This window comes from Eutrigla gurnardus (genome assembly GCF_963514095.1).
Source record: "Eutrigla gurnardus genome assembly, chromosome: 16".
Taxonomy (NCBI): Eukaryota; Metazoa; Chordata; class Actinopteri; order Perciformes; family Triglidae; genus Eutrigla; species Eutrigla gurnardus.
The window spans coordinates 3499320-3521950 of NC_139927.1; the positions used below are offsets into that span (position 1 = coordinate 3499320).

Below are 22631 nucleotides of genomic sequence, written 5' to 3' on the forward strand. Positions count from 1 at the left end.
AAATGGGTACTACTCACGTGTTCTGTGGTTATTTATTTATTTTTTACAGGAATCCTGACTCATAGAATTTGTGATTTACCAGGAAAGGAAATGATGCAATCAAGCTGCATTATGAAATATTTCCTGAATGTATCGGCCCGCCTGCTTGTGTTTTGTGCTTGCTTGTGTAAACAGATCATCATCACAAACCTGTGTTAGTACCTTCGGGGACATTGTTGACATACAACAATGTGTTTTCACACTTTCACTGGGCGGGCTTAAAAAAAAAAAAAATTCTAGTCAGACCGGCTTTGGGCAGATTTTTTCTCCTTTATTGGGACACAGTTGAGGTAGAAAACATAATAAACACAGATGGGAGGCTAGTACAAACCATAAAACACAAAATAGTTACAAAAACACTTGAGTACATCTGATTATTAACTTTTAATGACACAACTCTTTGATTTTGATTTAGCAGCTCAAACCACCTCCAAACCCAACGGCTGTTATAACAAAATGTGTAACTTTCACTTCAAAACAAATTTATAGATTATAAAGTTAACATGTAGATTACAATTTCACATTCATCTGAAGTCAGAGTGAAATGTTCAGACTTTGAACAACAATTAATATTAAATGTATCTATGTATCTCTCAGAAAAAAACTTGTATCTGATAAGAGAAGAGAAAGGGTCTAAACCTGCTAATCCATAATCCCCTTTTCCATTCCCTTCCCACCTCTTTCACTTTAACAACCCCGACCAATCCCGGCTGGGCTCTGGACTGTTGTCACAGCGGCACTTGGATCCAGCTGGGCGTCTTCTCCTGCCATCACAAGGCTCCCCGGCCTATAGGAGAGCGAGACAGGGGGAGAGGAGTTGTTTCCATGAGTAGATTACGTGGGGGGGTCACGGGCCTCGGAGCTCAGCGAACCGCATGTGTGGAAAGTGGGGTATGAGGGCTAATCCCATCTGGATTAGACCAGGTGGTTTCTCCAGCGGGGAGAGGTGAGCTGGTTACATGCACCTGGACACTGTGACCGTATGTTTGAATTAAAGTGTTTGAAAACGTCACCCGAGGTCTCTGAGGTCTCTGCTGTTAATGCCTTCAGAGGAATTATCTCATTTAATAATTTGCAAACATTTCCACAACAAAAAACTAACGTTGGATAAAGCCAGGTTCAAAATATTTTGACATATTAAAGTGACACATTAAATGTTTTTAAAGAGGAAAATATCATTGTATCACTCCATAAATCATAAAATACTGTCAAAATAAAAAACATTTTAACCATGTTTTTAGGATTAACATTTTTGTATGAATCAGTCTATTTATGCTTTATGAATGAAGCCCTCAGGGGTACACTTCTCCAGTTGGTAACTTTTGGTTATGTGAATTTTGAAAGTTTTCTTTTCACAAGTCTGAAAGAAGACATGTTATGCTATTTTGCAAAGTAGCTAAAAAATCTGAAAATTCTCCAGCTCATGGGAAACGATGTGTTTGGCTGTAGTGTCTCCCCATTAGTTATTTTTTTTTAATTTATGTAAATCTATAAATATTTTTTTTCAATGCCATACATTGACTGAGTTTTCTTCAGGCTTGAACCAATGATGTTTCAAATATGCAGCGGACATCAAACTATTTAGAATTAAATGACAGCCTTGTTTCACAGCTCCCATAGGAAAGACAAGTTCATATGTAGGTTGTCAAAGAAAGCAGGTGCTCTTTTACAAAAAAGGCCATCTGGGCGACCACATACAAGTAAATAAACCTGTTGTGTGGCACAAGATCTGTTTTGTGTCTGCTGGGAATGCAGATGGTCAGACGTGCTGATGTCACTTGGACGGTAAGAAAGGCAGCTTATTGAATCCTCACAGATGGCTCCTGATTCGAAGTAAACAACCACCAAAGTTCAAACCCCACCCCTTATCTGGTAGCCTACTTTGATCACGCTAATAAAACCCTCATGGCAAGGGTGTAAACCTTCCTCCGTTTCAAATACTGTGAATTAAGTATTTTATAGCTGCTGCAAGCTAAACTAAATACTTGGCAAGTCAATTTTTAACTATGGGCACTTTTGCCAAGTATGACTTGTATTGGTAACTGCCCAGGTAAGTATTTTTCTTCAACATCAATAAAGCAGCTACAGAGACCAGCAAGGTTTACTTGGACCCACAGCTTTTGTGATATTATTCACCTTTATTATGTGTGAAAAGGCCCACTCTCTTTGGCCCGGGTAGAGGCTGAACAGCCATCTTTGGAAAACTCTGAATGGGAAGTCGAACTAGGCCTCTGGTCTGATTGGGTGCGACGGGTAGAGTTGTCTGTCCCTCTTGTGGAAAGCCTGCCTCGGGAGGACTCACCCCATGGTTTGGGAAGTAGAGAACTTCCAGTCTGCGAGTCCTTTCGACAGAAGACTGAGCGGGCGTCACGAAAGGACACAGATGGAATGATCTCTTCAGTGTTGTTATCTGTGGCACGGGCCAGGGGTATAGGAGAACTCGGGCGAGTCGAGGGCCTTGATGTGGACTGAGGTCTGGATGCAGGAGGTCTTGGAATACTGTGGCACACAGAAGGACCCGATGGCGGTAGCCGGACTCTAGAGACAGGCGGTGCTGTCACAGGCGGGCTGTAAGACGACATCTCACCCTCATAGAATTCATTGCTCTCACATCTGGAAATCTTCTCCATTTCTGGATCCAGCTCAGGTTTGCATTGCTGCTCTACTTCTTGAACCGCCATGACAGCATTCTGCCTGACAGGACGGGCAGGCAAGATACTGATCGCTTTTGGTCTCATGCTGGCTCGGTTTGGCAGCAGTTCCACATTTTGCATGGATGCTTTGAGGCGCTGAGAAACTCCAGTCTTTTGGTTTATTATTGGGAGAGTCAGAGATGAATCTTCCGATGACCCTGCTTTATTTCCTGGTATGCCATCAGTTCTCTGGAAGGAATTGTCCATCAGAACCTCTGGAGGTGGAGGTGGTAGGTTGTCTACATCCAGGTCATCCCTGCCTTCAGGCCAGCTGTTATTGTTATTAGTATTTACTGCGTCAGATAACTGAACGATCATGCTTTTCCTGGGCCTCCTGATATGAGGTGGAATATTAGCAAGGCTCTGCCCTGGTCTACCATCAACACCTTGGCTAAATGTATTTATCAGCCTTCTGACAGACTGGTGCTTGGGTGGTTGGGGTGCCAACACTGGTAAGGAACCAGGTGATGTAATTGTTCTGAAGGGGCCCTTTTGTGCACCCGATCCACTTACTGAATGCCGTCGTAGTCCTCCTCTATACAGGTTATAGTGGGCCCCTACTGACTCCTTCTTTCCACGGATTTCAGCGATCTCGTTCATTTTTTCATCCAATACCCTTTGGCTCTTTTGTAATTCCATCAATATGCTTACACACCTGGCGGATGAAGAGATTTTGGTTGAAGTGACAGAAGTCATGGATCGTTTGACTGTGGGGTGCGGATCCTGCAGGTAATTTGCACACATGAAAAGAAGAGGTTGACTGGGATCTGGTGGGGAAGAGTTTGACCTCTTCCTTTCTTGCCTGTCACATTCATCATCCTCATACTCTTCATCGTCGTCATCATCATCATCGTCCTCTTCCTCGTCCTCTTCCTCATCTTCATTATAGCCTACCACGCTAAGTAAATTACTGGGCAGAGTATCCATTGCACCACGAATGTTGCTTCCAGATTCACAACTTCCTGATCCAGCACTCCCACGGTGGCGGCGGTGCCTCTCAGACCCTGTTAGACTCTCATTTTCTCCACCGATACCACTGTCCTCACTGTGCAGCGATGAATCCTCTGGGTTAAACCTTCCAGCCTTCTCCACTCGTGCCAGAACTTGAACCAACCTCTGCTCTGCTGCCTGCTTGGCCTGCAGCTTCTCAACCAGAAGTTTGGAGAGGGAAGAAAAATACTCCACTGCCTCTTGAAGTGTGGTGTCACCCAGGGCCTTGACCGAGCCGCCCACAAGCCTCATTTTCTCTGCTGAATGTTGGAGCAGTTGCTGTACCAAATCTGGAGGTGGATGAGGGGGATTGGCTGAGTCCATACAAGGTTTAATTGGCATAAGAGCTGGGCCCATCATCCCAGAAAACAAGGCCATGTAGTCCCCATGCTCCTTTAACATGAGCTCCCCATCCTCAGCCATCTCCTCTAGAGCCTGATTTATCTCCTCAAAGCGTAACACCAAAGCAGACATTGGAGGCTGCAGAGACAGTTGTGTCTGGGCGGCCTGGTCCAACAGGCTCAACAGGGCCTCATATTTTGAAATATTAGGATTCAGAAAGGCATAGGCTGCCTGGTGAGCCCTCACCATGTGTGGTGGGAAGTCAAACTTGGTCTGGACAATAGCATCCTTTTTGATGGACCTTCTCTTGCCTTTATTTTTCTTTCTTTTCTCCACCTTTTTAATATTATCTGTAGGAACAGCCTCATTGATTATTTCTTTGGGTGTTACATTGTCCTCTGTTTCTTCCATTCCCTCTGCGTTTTGGTCACCCGTTGTGTCAGAGGCAACCTGAGACCATGCAGTCTCTTCTGTTGGATGTTCTTCATTGAGTAGGGGTAGATCCTTTTCTTTCTCGTTTGTCTCATCGGTCTCGTCGGTCTCTAAACATTTCTCGTTCTCTTCAGTTCCACAATCAACACCATCTTGTGGTACTTGAGCAAGCAGATCCGTCTGAGGTCCAGGACCTACTGGCTTTGAAAATAACTTTCCTTTGGATGGAGAGCAGCCCATTTTCGCATTCAAATGTGATTCAAGAAAAAAAGAAAGTCAGGTCAGGAGAAAAAGTGAAAGCCAGAGTGTAAATCCATAGGTAGTGACGCAAGTAGTTGGTTAGATGAGGTCTTCTGGAAACCTCCAACAATGTCCTTTCGATGACAGTCGAGCCTCCACAATAGTTTGCATATATATCTTCAGGTATTGTATGCTTTCTCCTCAGAATGGTGAGCTCAAACAGTGCAGGAGACACCTGCAACCTGTTGAGTGAACTGACTGTCTACCAAGGCTTGCGATGGTAAGGAGCTGAGAGGATAAGACGGATTGGGGGGGTTCTTCCCTCTCTCTCCTTCAGCACGCACAGATGGTCATGTTAAGTGCATCAACACACACACACTCACGCACACATACACACAAAGGCATTCACATGTAAGACTTTAAGCTCGTCAGCTTAATGAGAGCCAAGTTTGTCAGGTGGTGTTTTTAGCTTCATCCACTCTGCTGTTGTTGGTTTACATGCAACTGCTGGGTTCACTTCAGTGATAAACAACTCTGCTGATTGCTAGGAATGTCCAGCTAACCTTCATGTGTACCTTGATATTTTTACTCTCTTATGAAATATAGGACGTTTGGATGTTGCATCATGGCCATTCTAATAGTATTCACACCATAGAAAGTAGTAGAATGGACATTGAAGTGTCGCAGCAGTTGCAGCTCCAGCTCCAGCTCCAGCTCTGACGTCTAAGTTAGCTAGTTAACTTGTCTTTCTCCGGAGCTGCGGGTAGTTAGGCGGAGGGATTGTTAAACCCAAGGCGGCCACAGTTCACGATCCCGCTGCTCAGCTCATTTTGTGTCAATTAGCAAGCTTTCAGCTGGACAGGGCAGTTAGCTATCTTTCTGATTGTGTTGCACATTGTGTTTTCATGACTAACGGGGACATTACATTGACTTACATTCATTTCCTTGAGCCTTAAACTAACCGTAAGTGATTTGATTGTCAACAGATGTATTTTTAATTAACGTGTCGGACTCAATGTGCAAGTTTTCTGTGACTAACAAAAAACGAATGCGCCAAAACCGTGTGCAAAATGTTAAAGAAGGTCATTTCATGCAATGTGACATTATATAATCAGTCCCCACAAGACTGGTAAAACACACCCACACACAGAAACTCCCTTGTAGCCCTTACAGGAACTGCCGGATAAAGGTGCTAGTTCTGGGCCAAGAGTTTTAGATAATAAGATGAAATGATAATGAAAACTATAATTAGCCTGCTCAGACATATTTGGCACATAGGCTGTCAGGTTTTATTGTCACGCCTTCATTTCATAGTGACAGTTTGGCACACACACTAAATTGTTAGACAGGAAATGTCTTCAGTTTTCTCGTCACTCTTGACTCAGTTAAAATCCCCATTCATAAACTGGTTTGAGAAAGGTTATTATTACCCCAATCTCTCTGACAACAAAATTCCATTGCCAAGTTCTTGGGAAATTGGTGACAAGAGGCGCCCGTTCAGAGCACCAAAGACAAAACCTCACTCAGCCACAGTCTGTCTGACCCGGCTGTTGTCTGGCAAGAGATACAGAAGTATCAGCTGCACCACCTGACTCCAGAGCAGCTTCTTTCCTCAGGCTTCGAAACTCCTAAATTCATCTTCCACCCCACACATAGTTTGTGTTTATTTGTAGCAAAAAAAAGAAGAAAAAAAGAATGGGACTACTAACGATTACAGACCCCAGTATGTAGAAATATTAAAATAGGAGAAAAGCACATGCAAGCTGTTTTTTTTTGCCTTTAATCTCAAGACAATGGGTTCTGTTGGAACCCAAGAGTCTACGCTATATAGACATACCCACAGGACCCATTTTCATCACATATCTTGAGGTTAGAGGTCAATGGGTTGTTTCACTTGCCAAAATGTTGGCTAAATTTGGAGCATGCAATAAAACTACACTACGAAACGTTTACTGTAAGGCTGTTGCAGTTTGTAGGTAGTTAGATTTCAGACACTTAATTGAATGCGTGAATGTTAAAACAGGCTCATTGACTCTCCCTTGGATTAACAGAGTTTAGGGGGGTAATCAGAGCATCGTAGAACCCCCGGAGAGCCCAGCGATCCGTCTCAAAGCATCCCTGTAATCCTCGGCAGCCAGGCCCAGGTGTAATGCAGCAACTAGAACTGGGCAATCTGTCGGCCAACAGAGCAGAAGGAGCTTAAACTGCTGGAGGTCTGCTGTCTGTTTGTTGTTGTTTAAATTATAATTCTTACTTTTTTGAATATTTCGTTTCTCCCTGAAGACACATATCTGACAGCTCCTCTCTACTTTTGTCAATCCAGTTTCCTACAGTTACTTTACCTTCGGTGTGACTCTTGTTAATTGGATATCATTGTTTTCCCTGTTTTGTAATCATTATTATTTTAAGTTTCACAAGAGCTTAAGCCGTCAAAACCTCAACGGCAAGATTTTGGAAGTGTGGTCAACTCACTGCGGACAATGACTATTCGTTTATTTATGCATTCCAAACACTTGCAAAATGCACACGTGTAAAGAAAAGTGATTTGATTGAGATCAGAAATGACATCCGATAACTAAGTGAATGATATCGCCTGCATTTCCGCATAGCAACACTTGATTTGACTTATTTCTGTATTTTGGGATCTTGTGTCTTTTCCACCCATGTGAGTATTTTGTTTTTATATTCTGTTTTTATCTAATATAAAGTGTCTTTGACTACCCCCCCAAAAAATCACTATATAAGTCAAATGAATTATTATTTACATTATTGGCTGTCCACACAACTAATAACCACAGGCATACAAATGAATAAATGTGATGATGAATGACTGAATGCAGGATGAAACAGTGCCAGATTTTAATGATATGATACAGTATTTGGCTGAGGATTTGGCAGACTGGGAAGACAACGAAGACAATGTTATGATAATGGCATGTTCAAAATGTAGACAGGTACAGCTGACAGATACATGGCAAACAATACTCCCAAAGAAAGACAAACAGGCAAAGAACAATGGAGCACAGCTGCTAAAACTAATGACTGATAATTAAAGTGAGGACAGGTGAGTGGGCGTGAGGTGAGTGCAGGATTAATGGGGGACAGGTGAAACTGATCAGTGACACACTCACACAGGGAGTGACACCAAAAGTGACACATAATGAGTGAACTTACATAAAATCAGGCTACAAGTGGATCAAGACTTTAATATTGATCAATTAACAGCTGTGAGTTTGAGAAAGCACAAAGGAAAATATGTGAAGCATTTCAATATGCTGATGACAGTATGTATTACACTGGGTGGGAATCATGTTACAGCCTCTCAGGACAGATGTTATACATATGCATAAGTTTATTGTTTATTGTTTATTGAGGATCCTCATTAGCCGACGCACAAACGCCAGGCTAGTCTTCCTGGGGTCCTTTTCAAAAGTACAAAATAAAACAACAATGCACAGATCCAGTTACAAAACATACACAGATCCAATTACAATAAAAAGAAAGGAAAAAAAGGAAAGAAAAAGAAGTTCACAAAATGGTAACATAAAAGCTCTTGAGTCTGGAAATTGACTTTACATGTTTCTTAAATGCTTTTTTACTTGGAATAGTCCTAATATTTAAAGGAAGAATGTGTGGATGTGCATATTTATACCGATATGCACAGCAAAATAATATGTCAACTGATTCAAATGACTACAGGTCACCAATGAAGCATTCTCATTGTTCTTAAACACCACTGGGCCCCTTTAAGCTTTTAAATCAGGCCTTTTTTGATTGCGGGGCCATATGCAGAAAAATATCAAAGGCCAATAATAGTAAATGTGTAGATTTCAGCTGATAACACGAAAAGAAAATCTATGAAAATCTGTGTTTGTAGTCCAGAAAGCTCATTTACCATTTAACCTAAATGTATTTAAATCAGTTACAGTTTCGTTGTGTGGGAATGTGGCTTTTTGAAGACGCCTTGATGTTTGGGAAAAAAACAGTGCACAAATGATGTAAACAATTTACCACAAGTCTTAAAAAAGCATCTTAATTTAATATTACTTCGAGTTTTATATAATTAGTCATCTTTAGTTGTCTGTACATTGAAGCTTTCGGCAGAAACCTCTTTTCAACTGTGCATGGACTTACAGCACAAAGTCTTACAAAATACTGGCTTAAAAATAATATAATAATATATCAGTGCAACACCAGATTTCCCTGGAACCAGTTTTAGAAGGATATACTCCTCCGCCGCGTCAATTTTGATCGTAGCCTAATATAGGCTTGAGCATTTTCATTGACCATTGGATGTATGGCTGAATGGAATGAATTGGTCGGGCTGAACTTGCTCAGTGTCCCTGACCTCTTCAACATAGTTGATGTACCCGATATGGAAAAGCTGTCTGTGTCTTTTGAGGGTGTATTCATTCGGGAGATATCTTCCTCTATCTCTGTCACCGAGTCAAGGTTCGGACGGGAGATTACTCGCCATCTCTTCAGAATCCCCTCCAGCGAATCCTTCTTTGACCCACAAAGTGCTTCGTAGCACTTGGGCAAAAAATGGCAGAAGATGATGCCATAGCTGGATACAAGGATGGCCGAAGCCTGCACGGGGCTGTCGTATTCGTTGTTGGTGATGTAGACTGGGATGAAACACACCCACACAAACAAGTACATTAGCATGCTAAAGATGATGTAGCCCGTTTCGCTGAACTCCTGCGGGACCTTCCTGCCTTTGACAGCCAAGAGGAAGCCAATCAATGCTAGCATGGCTATGTAGCCCAACATTATGCCGAAACCGATGAACGTCTCACCTTCGCTACACTGAATCAGCTTCATCATGCTCTGTGGGGATGGAGGCGTGCGATCGATATGGGGGGAATCGAAGATCAGCCAGAGAATACAGATGATCGCCTGGAGGGCAGTCATGATGATGATGATTACAGGGGGCTTGTAAAGTCTGTGTAGTCGCCTGCTTCTTAGCTGACCAAAGGGTTGGAAAGCCAGGAAGGTACGGTAGGCCTTGACCAGGATGCAGGACACGCACAGGGTGAAGCCCATGGCGTACATCACCTGGCGGGCCCGGCAGAGGTGCACGCTGGGCTTGCCCATGAAGCATATCACACTCGCCAAGCTCACCGACAGTCCAGCCATCATCACGCAAGACAATCTCACTTCGGCTCTTTTCATCGCCGGGGAATCTTTGTAAATCAAAAAGATGAGGAAGATAACAAACATCAGAAAGATGCCGAAGGCTGCGGCGACCACCATGGCGATGGGGTGGGGTTCTCTCCATCGCATGTAGGACTCCGTTCTTGGCCGGCACTGAGATGAACCCTTGAGAGCCCAAGTTCCATTGGGACACTTTTTGCAGGTGTGACGATCTGTTGGAGAAGATGACACAAATAAGTACGTTGGGGTTTGTTTGGGTAGAAAGAACAAGTGGTTTCAAATACCTCGAAAAAACAAACAATATTCATAAACCCCACGGGCAAAACTAAAATGCCACCTGTAAGGGGTGTCTCAAGCCTGTCTATATTTTGAAGTTAAATTGAACATAAAATCAGGATGTGATATAAGCGTACCCCAGGCGTCTGTATAGGTCCCCTCCACACAAAGGGTGCAGTTGTAACAGCAGGATACGTTTAAGATCTTCTTCACCGAGCCGGGAGCACAGCGATCTGAGCATCGAGACCGGGGCACCTGAGACAGACAAGCACAGAGAAGTTAAAAAATATTCTCAACTTTTCATCTACAGACACCACCACTTGTCACACATGGCCCTGGCAGCCAATCAAATTGAGCAAGAGGCGGGTTTTTACTACTTAACCCGTTCCTTCCTGTTTTGATTCCGGTAGATGTGGTAAGAATGGATAATGGCAAATACAGATCATGAATGATATCAGGGGTTTTAAATTACGAGGATCTAGATTTTGTTTCAGGAACCCAAAACCCGCTTTTTTCCTTCTCATACAACACTTCCTTTTTTCCTTTTAACCCCGAGCCTTTTTCGGGGTTCAATGTCCTCAGAACGTAATTTTGACTTTTGTCCAGCAGCCTTCGAAACACAGGGAATTCCTGCTGGAAAAGCAGTTTAAAGTCTGACTTTTTGACTCAGGTGCCGTTGTTCAGGGACACATAGACAGCAACTCTATTCACGACTGAAGAAATCAAACCTACGTGTGAATGCTGTTGTACGCTGTTGTCTTACCGTGTTATTGGTTGTTGAAAGCCAGGTGAAATTATGCACATCCACATGTACTTGTTCATCGAGGATATTGTATTTCCCAATGTTTATATGTCGTCTTTGGTGTCCATCCCTTTCCCACATGATCAGATCATAAGCATTTACAAAATCACCATGTTTGTCAAAGAAGAATTTCTCGCCTTCAAACTCAAACTTAACTCTCTTCAGTTCTTGAAGAAGCTGCAAAGCAAAACGTAAAAGGTTAATTAAAAATGGTCCTTTTGCAGAGATTGGTCACTGCATACAATTTCCCAAACTATTACTCAGAGAATCAGAGAATTCTGAGGGATTGAAACACATTATATTATAATTCAAAAGGATCTTAAATTCTCACCTTCCATGGTGGGAAGTTAATTTCTCCCAAACACGATGAGCTGTTGCACTTAAGTAGCTTTTTGAGAGCATGTGCTACGGCCCTCACAGCTACCTTCTGTAGGAAGGCCTCCCTTGTATCCAGAGTCTTAACGAGATAGTCATCATTCTGCTCTTGGGGATCCGTGACATTGCACGCATTGGCAGATTTTGTTTTCAGGAGATCAGGTGTGGGACAATAGGATGGAGGATTGTTTGAGAAACATTCTGGGGTGCAGTTGAATCTCAGGTTCTTGTATTTTTCAATTAAGTGGTTGTATCCTCCTGGGGTTGCTGCCAGGTTCTTGAGATATTCATCAAATGACTCACTCTTTTTCCCAATAAACGAAAAACCCAAGATGTCCCCAATTTTGTTGATGCCCTCCTCTTGGGTAAGGAAATAGTTCTTGGACCAGGCATCGCTGGCAATCCAGGTCCTTGACGTGTTGGTCTTGATCATTTCCCTAAAGAGGACCCTCACCAGCTCTGGTTTAAGGATTAGCAGTACCACCTGAGCACTGGAGGAGCGGATCTGCTGGGCCACTCGCTTGATACGTTGCATGCTTTGGTAGTGATCAAGGTACTGAGGCAATGTTTCCTGGTAGGCCAAGCACACACCGTTTTCCTCAGCATCCTGGAGGAAGCTCTGGAAAGCTGATGTGCCGTATTCGTCATCACCATACACAACCCCAATCCAGTTCCAGCCGTAGTGAACCATCATTTTGGCCACTGCTTTGGTCTGATGGACGTCACTCGGAACAGTACGCAAGAAAACTGGGAAGCGCAGCTTATCACTCAGTTCTTGTGCAGATGATGTGCTGCTAACCTGAGAAGAAGATAACATTAGATTACCGTACATAACATTCCATACAGCACATTATGTTTGACTTTCAACAAAGTAAAGAGTATATCTTTATCTTAAGACTCTTTCACACCAAAATTGTATTATCCAGACTTTTGGACTTTTCAGTTTGATCCAGATCAAAATCACAGGTTTAAAACCTCCCCTGGACCACAGTGTGGAGCGAACAGCCGAACCTTGGTCTGACGAAAAGATCTGATCTGAATTAAACTGAATTATTCCTCTACATTGTGGTGTAAACACTTTTTTTAGATGGTTCAGACCTTCGGACTGATTACTGGAATTTCTTGCAGTTGTCTATCGTGAAAACCATATGTATTTATAGAGGTGACGTGATCATAGTGACTTCACCCATTGGAATGTGGACTGTCGTTTTGAAGCCTCAAGATTTTTGGATAATTGCAAAGGGAAACCAAAACTAACTGGATCAAATATAATACAATTTAACAAAAGTCTTATTACAAATGTGTCTTATATTTAGTAAGCTAGGTATCAGCTTCTGCCCCTCCCTCCCAAAAAGCCCATTGTGCTTTGATTGATCAGCTGGCGCACTCTGTTGTGATTGATGCACAAAAAATGATTAATAACAGATCCTCTTTAAGTGTAGCAGCCAGAGCATGATTATGATAACTGAAACCAGCAATGAGAGGACACTTGGCAGTGAAAGCTGATCGCATGTGCTGATCAGACAGTCAGTATTTGATACTTACTAGAGGGACCATGTAGACATTCAGTAGTCGGGCCATAGCGATGGTCACCGAGGAGAATAAAGCTCCTAAAATAATCTTGACTCTGGGCCTGAAGTTGGTGTAGTCGCACTTCACACTCAGAGAGCCGTTGAATGCGAGCATTTGCTCCACGTTCTGCAGCGCCTTTGTGGGAGAGCTGCAAGTGTCACTCATCTCATATCCAAGACGCAGTCCTGGGAGGAAGCCCTCCGCATTTATCGTCTCAATTTCATGGATTGTAGCCATGACTCTCAAAAATGATGACCAAACCAAACTGAAAAGGAAAAACAAATAATAATAATAATAATCTGTGCCTGAGGAAATGTGGCAGAAAAACATAAATCTTTAAAAACATTTTGGTTAACTATGTTTCAGATAGGTAGGCAGGTAGCACTCTCGCCTCACAGCAAGAGGGTCCTGGGTTCGATTCCCGGTTTGGCCCGGGTTCCTTCTGTGTGGAGTTTGCATGTTCTCCCCGTGTAAGCGTGGGTTCTCTCCGGGTTCTCCGGCTTCCTCCCACAGTCCAAAGACATGCATGGGGATAGGTTAATTGGTGACTCTAAAGTGTGAATGTGAGTGTGAATGGTTGTCTGTCTCTACATGTCGGCCCTGTGATAGACTGGCGTCCTGTCCAGGGTCTACCCTGCCTTCGCCCAATGATAGCTGGGATCGGCTCCAGCCCCCCCGTGACCCTAAATACAGGATAAGCGGTAGAAAATGGATGGATGGATGGATGGATGTTTGAGATAGATGAAGTCTCCAGCTGAACTTTCTGAAGATGAGAAATATTTAATAACAGTATTCTTAGATGACAGCACTGAAGAAAGGTGGAGTGTAAGTCCACATTTTTACATTTTTACTCCATACATCAGTTCTTTGTGATAACACAGGTGAAGACATCATCTGCATTTGATGATACAGTTTTAATGTATTATGGGATGATTTTCTTTTCACTGATTCATTTCACTGGTCTTTGAGTTAAATAATATTAGCAAAGGAGAAATGTGCTCCAACATGAAAAATAAAAGTAAATGAAGTCATGAAGAGATTATGAATACTAAAAACATGTTTTTTTTATTTTATTATTTTATTTTATTAAACTGTTCCAAACCTCAACAACTTGTATTTCTTTACTTTATATTTCTTTGAACATACTATTGATGTATACCACTATAAAATGTTAAATTTATTATTTCTACTTTTATCGTGTCTAATTCATTAATCATTGATTCGATTAAGCATTTTCTATAGAAATTATTATAGACATAAGAAAAGTTAATCTATGTCTTAGGGGATATGTAGCCTAACTTTAGGGCTGTCAACATGAAAGTGTTACTGCAGGATGATGTATACTTTGTATCGGCAAGTAAAAAATGTATGTATTTGTAAAAAGAAAGTGGTTCAAATTCTGATGCATGTATACCCCTTCTGTCATTTATTTTTACGTTTCTAAACAATATACAGAGAAAATGGTGATTAATCATGATTAACCCAAGCTACCCTGTGATTAATCTGATTTAAATGTTTATCCTTTGATAGCCTTTGAAATAAATATATTTCATATATACATATACTTCCTGACACATTTATGAAGACCATCTAATGTAGCAAACAGATGTTTTCTTGTACTCACCCTGAGCACTGGAAACCTTCGGGTCGGACCCTTTCATGCAGATCATTCACTTTACTATGAAATGACGTTATTATACCGATGACGATGTCACCAGGAGCCTCGGCCCCGAAGAGGTCCTGAGCGAAATCACATCCGTCCACGCGAGCCGGGATGCTGCTCAGTATCACCAGGGCCAAGCAGAAGCCGCCCAGCGGTCCGAGTGTGAGCATGGTGAGCGACCGGGTGGAGAATCCCTTCTGCTTGTGAAGTCTGGCCTCTTAGCACGGAATCTGGGAGGCACTCCGACACCGTGACAAGCGAGAAACCAGTTTTGACGTAGGACTGAGAAGAATGTTTCGTGCCTCCAGTCACTTCCTTGTTGTTGTTGTTTGCTGGCACGCGCTGCTGTGAAACTATATACAGCTTTGAATCCTTCTATTCACTGCGATTACACAAAACAGGTTGCATTGGGCAGGCAGGGTTATTATGTCTTGTATAGGGTTGAATGCGTTGTCTCGATTCCCCCATCAGTCCAGCCGTGAGATTCCCAAACCTGTTAATCCTGTTCAGGGTCACAGGGATCAATGTAGTGCTAGGAGGTCTTCACAGGTCCCCTTGAAGCCTTGAAACCAAAACCCGCTGTATCTCTGGAACTGAAGGTCGCAGAGACTAGATTTAGAATGTATAAATTGCCCGTCTGACATGAATAAATGGATGATTGATCCTGAATGAATGTTTGAGAGGTTTTTGGAGAAAAACCTCTACTATCACACAATGAGATGTCCTGTTTTTCCAGTATTGGCTTCTTGCATGTCTTAGATTTAGACCGCTGCCCTGCCTCAGTGCTGCTGAAGCTGCTGTGCAGAGGGAGGTGGTGTTGCTTCTGCATGCAAGGAGTCAAGGACCTTTCCAAGCTCCTCCACAAAGAACCTCCTCCACTTCCCCTTCTTAGGTAGGGTTCAGGAGGCCTGGAAGGCCAATATGCCAGCGGGGCGGTTCCCCTCTTGCAGCTGAATGCGCCTGTTACTTTCTCAAGGTTGTCCACTCCTCCTTTGTTGGCATCCGAGTCAAGGATGTGGTCTGGTTTTTTGGCTTCATGCTCTGTTGTATTTCAGGAGGATCATGACTGGGGACCTTCACATTAACCTTGAACAACGCTGCCATCTGCTGGTCATTTACAGCCAAACATGTTGCATTTACAGGGGACTGTCCTGTCTTAAGCCTGGATCTTGAGACAGGACAGGAGGGCCTGGACCCAATAACACAATACCTAACATATGTTAATAGCTGTAAGAAGGTGTTGCTTTACTGGTTTGGCCTCAAAGCTATCAGGAGGGACTTTCATTGGAAAGAGGACGAGCAGGATCTGACGATCCTTGCAGCAGGGTTTAACCACCCCTGCAGTGAGGAGGTCACAGCTCATTGTTGCCCCAGGGTTTAGTCCGGCCCTTGGCTACTGAAGGAACTACAATGAAATTATTCAAAACATTTACTTGGGGCTAAAATTGAGCAGTTATTTTGAGGAAATTCCTCTGTAGATTCAACTCAACTAACGAAGTCTAGTAACTGTAGCAGATATTTATAATAACGTGTTTTAAAGAAGCTTTTAACAAGTTACAATACAATCATTAGGATCTGGTGGAAAGAAAAACCTTTTATAGACTGTGAGCTTCACTGATGGTTGGAGGATATGAATAACCACTAATATTTATAGATAACTTTCCGCATTACAATGTATTATAACGGTGATTATAATGCATCACAATGTATTACAACTACGGGACTTATATAGCACACTATGGTCCTCGTAAGGGAATGTAATAAAGTGACCAGACTAATGAAGTATTATGACACTCATGTGTCTTATATATGTTTTACAATGTATGATTATTGTTATAAAGCATTATGAATATGCAGGAGTGCTTATACCTGGAATAACACAATGCTATAATCAGATTATAAGACATTTTAGTGTGTTTTTTAATGAATTATAGAAAAGCAGGTAAAATAATGAGCTAATGTACTGTTTTTATATGGAGGGATTTTACCTATTTTTAAAATGACATGTTGAATTTTACATTTTTTTTCTGTGGTAGAAAGTTCCAGTAAAAAACTGAACCTTGAGTTAAGATATGTTTTTGTGAAACTCCAATGCTTCCTGGTTTCTTCCATTGTTTTTTTGTGCCATTACATTGAGGAGGATTTGTAGTGAAAACAAGCAAAAATCTACAAATGTGTTCAGTCAGAGTCAAGAAAGACAGAAGTAGATCTTCCCTTGGATTCCTATTTATTTATAAATAAAAAGTCATCCAAAGAGTTTTCAAGTCGCCCGACAGCGATGATCTATAAGATCTCTTTTTCTTGAAACATTCATGTCAAATAAAACTCAAATAAATTAAAAAATACCACAAACACAGCCACCAGTGTTGGTCTACTCTTCTTGGCTTAAATAGGTTTAGTTGGGTTAACACTTTAAAATGAGGTTAGACAAACATGCCTTTGATTAGTGTATAAAACGGAAGAATATGGCTGTTTATTCCCTGGTTCAATCAATCAGCTTGTCCCCTGACTGTTTATTTGTGTAGCTCCTATAATAAAATGTCACGCTTCTTCTTTTTTAAGCCAAACACGCGCACACTCGTCATGCAAATGTTAATAGTTTTTACAGTGGATCATGTCCCCCTGATGCTACACCACCATCTGCGTGTCCCGCGGGGTCACCGGCAGCCCCGCGGGCTTCAGGGAGGAGGGGATGGGCAGCTCGTGCAGGCTGTCCGGGAAGGTGGCGGGGCTCAGCTGCTGCAGGATAGTCCGCATGGCGGCGAGGACCAGCGGCGCCGGCCTCCTCTCCGCCAGGTACTTGAAGGTCTCCTCGCCCAGCAGCTCGCTCCAGCGCTCCGGCTCCCGGCTCAGCGCCGCCTTCGTCTTGACGTGCACCTTCGGCGTGAACAGGAGCAGGTTGTCCAGACACTGCCGCCTCGCGGTGCCCCCCTTGCGGTCCGCGAGCTTCTCGAGGACGACGTCCAGCGGCGTGGAGCCGTTGTGGTCCAGGGCGTGCGGCGACGCGCCGTTCCCCAGCAGCATGACGACCGCCTCGGGCCGCAGCAGCTCGCAGGCCAGATGCAGCGGCGTGCTGCCGCCCTCCGCGTAAAAGAAGCAGCCGGCCCGCGGGTCTGCGCGGGAGGGCGCGCCGACGGACGCGCGGTGGCTCTCCTGCAGGATGAGGCCGAGGATGTGGCGTCGGTCGTAGCGCACGGCCATGGCGAGGTGCGGCGCGGAGGACGGGCAGCAGCAGAAGCGCTCCCCGGGATCCGCCAGCGCCTCGTCCACGTAGCGGCTGAGCAGGAACCGCGCGTACGCCTGGTGGTCGTGCACTATGGCGTAGAGGAGCGCCTCCGACGGGCTGTAGATCCTCTGGCCGGCGTCCTCGTCATCCGGGTAGAAAGTCTCCATCGTCCGCATGTCCTCCAGCATCCAGACCGGCTTCAGGTCCCGCACGGCCCGGTAGAAGAGCAGCGAGAAGGACCGGCAGTGCTTCTCGATGCCCCGAGCCGCCGAGCCGACGGTCGCGGAGGCCATCGAGGAAAACTTTGAGCGTGTGTGTGTGTGTGTGTGTGTGTGTGTGTGTGTGGAGGGGTTAGAGACCCGCGTCCTTCATCGACCCGGATCCATCCAGAGTTGGACTCACATGAACAAACGTCCTGAATAGTGGACTCACACTCATTGACAAACTCACATTCCTGCAGCCTGACGGTCTCCACAGCTGCAGTTATTCCCCTCTGCAGTACGGAGCTAGTGCGCATGCGCGGAAATACAATAACGTCCAAGGAGACTAACTTTATTGACGTTCCTGGAACCTGTGAGGGGAAGTAACGCATCATTATGACATAAATAAACGTGTATTCACATGTGTGAATATTTATTTCATTTGACTTTATTAAATTCATATTTAATATTGGCTTGAATGGCATTCCACTATTATTTGTAACTACTATAACTCACATGGGAGTTACACGTGTGCATAATATATATTTACAATATATAGGCTACAGTTGCTCAGTTATTTTTGTCAAACATTGTGACTATATTTTATGAAAATAATATTAAAATTAATTACATAATGAAACTTTGATGCATCCATTTTTTACAACAGTACTTTGACATTTTTTTTAAAAGGTGAATCAAATGTTTTATGGATGTTATATCATTTTATTCCATACAAACATGAATATTTCATATATTAATAAATATTAGTAAATATGGTCAAAATGATTGATAATTAAATTTAAAATCCACAGGAACATTCGAACACTTGGCCATCCACTTAAGTTAATATTTGCCCATTTAACGACTAGAATAAAAATATTCTCTTTATCATATTTTATTATTATGAGTGTTGGAAGGAAATATATGTGTCTTGTCAATACAGTCTATGAGGCAGTTGTGTGGTGTAGTAATCATCTTTGACCACACCGGGGCAGTAGTGACCTATAAATGTGGACCTGCACTGTAGAACATAATGAAGAAGTAGAGAATCTAATGTCTCAGCATACCTTGAATATACATATATATATATATATATATATATATATATATATATATATATATATATATATATATATATATATATATAACTTCTTGGTGAGGTTTAGTAGAAATAAACATCAAAATGAGTTTGAAATTAAAAATAAAATCTCATGGGACACAAACAGTGTATATTAATAACTCAATGGCACTAATAGAGTATGATTATTTAGGTGTCACATATAAAGTTGTAAGAGGCCTAAGGGCAGGTCCATTCAGTAAAATGAGTGGCAATAATTGATACATTTCACAAAAACAAAACAGTTTTCTCACAATCACGATGGATATTTCATCCTTCAGTGTGACCGATCAATCTGCCACGACTAACAGTCGCCACTAATCAAAGATTCCTCTGATTGGAGGCGCGGCGGCCTCTCATCACCTCTGGCTAAGCTCTTGATTGAATTTGCATTTTGGTGGGTGGTCAGTTTCAGCTGCGTCCCTTTTCATCCCCAGTAATTACACTCCTCCATCCCCAGCGATCAAATTAAATGTCAGGATGAACCGGCTCAACGAGCTGAAGCTGACCCGGGAGCAGCGTCTGGGATGAGTCCATGAACCAGGGTTAGATCATCATACCAGTGTTTAATACTACAGCACCGTCCTTTAGAGTAAACGTGCAACACAAAAACACACATTTCAACGTCCTGCAGCAGATTATCAATCATATCAAATTATTTAACAATAATACCTCAAATGCAAATACACCTCCATGCAAACGCAGATGTAATTTAAACTTCTTTTATGGAATTAATAGTTAGAATCACCAGACAATTTTGTCCATATTTATTCCATAACACATTTTCTTTCTGGCGAGTTGAAAGAAAATATCCAGAATACACATTTAGGTATATTTTGTTTATTTAAAATGATTTCGCGTCAGTAGATTTCACCTAAATTCACCAAATGATCATGAGATAATGTCTGATTTGCATATCTAAACAAATGATTTCTAAAAACTCGCAAGACAAAAAAATTATTGGCCTAATGTAACTTATCAACTGGGGAGGTTTCATCTATTACCTTATATAAAATGTATATCATTTTACATAATTTTGAAGGCTGTTTTCTGTTTTTATGAGCCAGAAATCTCCACCAAACTTTCCAGTTTAGAGGTTTAGACGGGTTTCTTCATATCATTCATATCCTGATACATTCAATTCCTGAAAACATGGTGAAATGTTTTTACTGCTTTTTATAGAGTGATCAAAAGAGAAATCCAAACGCGCTGCTATAAAAAACTTTGACTGATTTGTGTCCTGGAGGGCTGATTAGTTGCATTAGTTCCTTTCTGAGGGCTTAAATGCTCCAAACGTTTGGAAACTTGCATCACACGTTCATGTTTCGGGGCTCTGGGGCGCCGCCTACAAATATGCTAAAATAAAACCCCTAAATATGTTCATTTCTGTTTCATCAACCGTTAAAATTCTACGATGAAACTCAGGCAACAAACCAATGGGTGACGTCACCATGACAACGCTTGCTTCTTCTATACAGTCTGTGACCTTTTGACCAGGAATGCCATACCTGAAAGTTAGTTTGCAAAAGAAAAAAAAAATAACTCCCAGAACTCCCAGGACTCCCAGGACTCCCATGACTCCCATTACTCCCATAACTCCCATGACTCCCATGACTCCCATTACTCCCATAACTCCCATGACTCCCAGGACTCCCATTACTCCCATAACTCCCAGAACTCCCAGAACTCCCAGGACTGCCAGAACTCCCAGGACTGCCAGGACTCCCAGGACTGCCAGAACTCCCAGGACTCCCATAACTCCCATGACTCCCATGACGCCCATTATTCCCAGGACTCCCATGACTCCCATAACTCCCATGACTCCCATGACTCCCATTACTCCCATAACTCCCATGACTCCCATGACTCCCATTACTCCCATAACTCCCATGACTCCCATTACTCCCAGGACTCCCATGACTCCCAGAACTCCCATGACTCCCATAACTCCCATGACTCCCATGACTCCCATTACTCCCAGGACTGCCAGAACTCCCAGGACTGCCAGGACTCCCAGAACTCCCATGACTCCCATTAGTCCCAGGACTCCCAGGACTCCCAGAACTCCCATGACTCCCATGACTCCCATTACTCCCATTACTCCCATGACTCCCATGACTCCCATTACTCCCATAACTCCCATGACTCCCATGACTCCCAGAACTCCCATGACTCCCATGACTCCCATTACTCCCATTACTCCCAGGACTGCCAGAACTCCCAGGACTCCCATGACTCCCATGACTCCCAGAACTCCCATGACTCCCATGACTCCCATTACTCCCAGGACTGCCAGAACTCCCAGGACTGCCAGGACTCCCAGAACTCCCATGACTCCCATAACTCCCAGGACTCCCAGGACTCCCATGACTCCCAGAACTCCTAGCACTGCCAGAACTCCCAGGACTGCCAGGACTCCCAGAACTCCCAGGACTCCCATTACTCCCATGACTCCCAGAACTCCCATGACTCCCATTACTCCCATAACTCCCAGGACTCCCATGACTCCCATGACTCTCATTACTCCCAGGACTCCCATGACTCCCATTACTCCCAGGACTCCCATGACTCCCAGGACTGCCAGGACTCCCAGAACTCCCATGACTCCCATAACTCCCAGAACTCCCAGGACTCCCATGACTCCCAGAACTCCTAGCACTGCCAGAACTCCCAGGACTGCCAGGACTCCCAGAACTCCCAGGACTCCCATTACTCCCATGACTCCCAGAACTCCCATGACTCCCATTACTCCCATAACTCCCAGGACTCCCATGACTCTCATTACTCCCAGGACTCCCATGACTCCCATTACTCCCAGGACTCCCATGACTCCCAGAACTCCCATTACTCCCATAACTCCCAGGACTCCCATGACTCCCATAACTCCCAGGACTCCCATGACTCCCATTACTCCCATGACTCCCAGAACTCCCAGGACTTCCAGGACTCCCATTACTCCCAGCACCAGACATCAATCATCAAATCAAGGCAGAAGGTGGAAGAGAAAGAGAGAGAGAGAGAGAGAGAGAGAGAGAGCTTCTCCTGCAGCCTTCCTTCAACGTGAACACAGAGCCGACGGCCAATCAGCAAGATCTGCAACCCCCGAGGGGGAGAGGGGGAGAGAAAACGAGAGAGGGAAGACTAACTCCCCCTCCATCAGCCGGCGACGCCCCGGGCTGTGGCGTTCCTGAATAAATTAAAGTCTTCACACAAGGAGAAAGCACCGTGGGATGTTTACCCAGCGAGTCTGTCTGCTTCACTTTATGGCTTTAAGTTAAGGAAAAGTAAATGGAGAGATTTCAGTTTGGATTTTTTTTAAAGTGGAGAAACTCAAACACAAAAGAATAATGTTGCATCATTCCCTCATCGACACCAACAAGATTCAAAAGGACAGCGGATCACAAGGAGGAGCTTTATGTGGAGAGGATGACTCAACATGGTTCTAGTGACCTCTTGACCTTTTGTTTGGCCCCAACTGTTGGATCAAACTTTCCCCTGAACTGACAT

At 43.5% G+C, this 22631-nt stretch overlaps 3 protein-coding genes across 3 annotated transcripts; all 3 read right to left on the reverse strand.

Moving 5' to 3' along the window:
* Positions 1–276: 276 nt before the first annotated feature.
* Positions 277–5157, reverse strand: pcare2 (photoreceptor cilium actin regulator 2). The gene is made up of 2 exons (XM_084030239.1): positions 2176–5157; positions 277–826 (listed from the first exon to the last, which is right to left on the reverse strand). The coding sequence occupies exon 1, from the start codon at positions 4734–4736 to the stop codon at positions 2181–2183; it is 2556 nt and encodes an 851-aa protein (XP_083886365.1). The 5' UTR covers positions 4737–5157; the 3' UTR covers positions 277–826; positions 2176–2180.
* Positions 5158–7601: 2444 nt separating this feature from the next.
* Positions 7602–14800, reverse strand: olfcb1 (olfactory receptor C family, b1). The gene is made up of 6 exons (XM_084030923.1): positions 14543–14800; positions 12892–13183; positions 11303–12145; positions 10933–11148; positions 10307–10424; positions 7602–10105 (listed from the first exon to the last, which is right to left on the reverse strand). The coding sequence occupies exons 1-6, from the start codon at positions 14749–14751 to the stop codon at positions 8952–8954; spliced, it is 2832 nt and encodes a 943-aa protein (XP_083887049.1). The 5' UTR covers positions 14752–14800; the 3' UTR covers positions 7602–8951.
* A 1960-nt stretch (positions 14801–16760) lies between these two features.
* LOC311026828 (ankyrin repeat domain-containing protein 9) lies at positions 16761–18556 on the reverse strand. The gene has a single exon (XM_084030524.1). It carries the CDS (start codon positions 18098–18100, stop codon positions 17210–17212), a length of 891 nt encoding a protein of 296 aa, XP_083886650.1. The 5' UTR covers positions 18101–18556; the 3' UTR covers positions 16761–17209.
* Positions 18557–22631: the final 4075 nt, after the last annotated feature.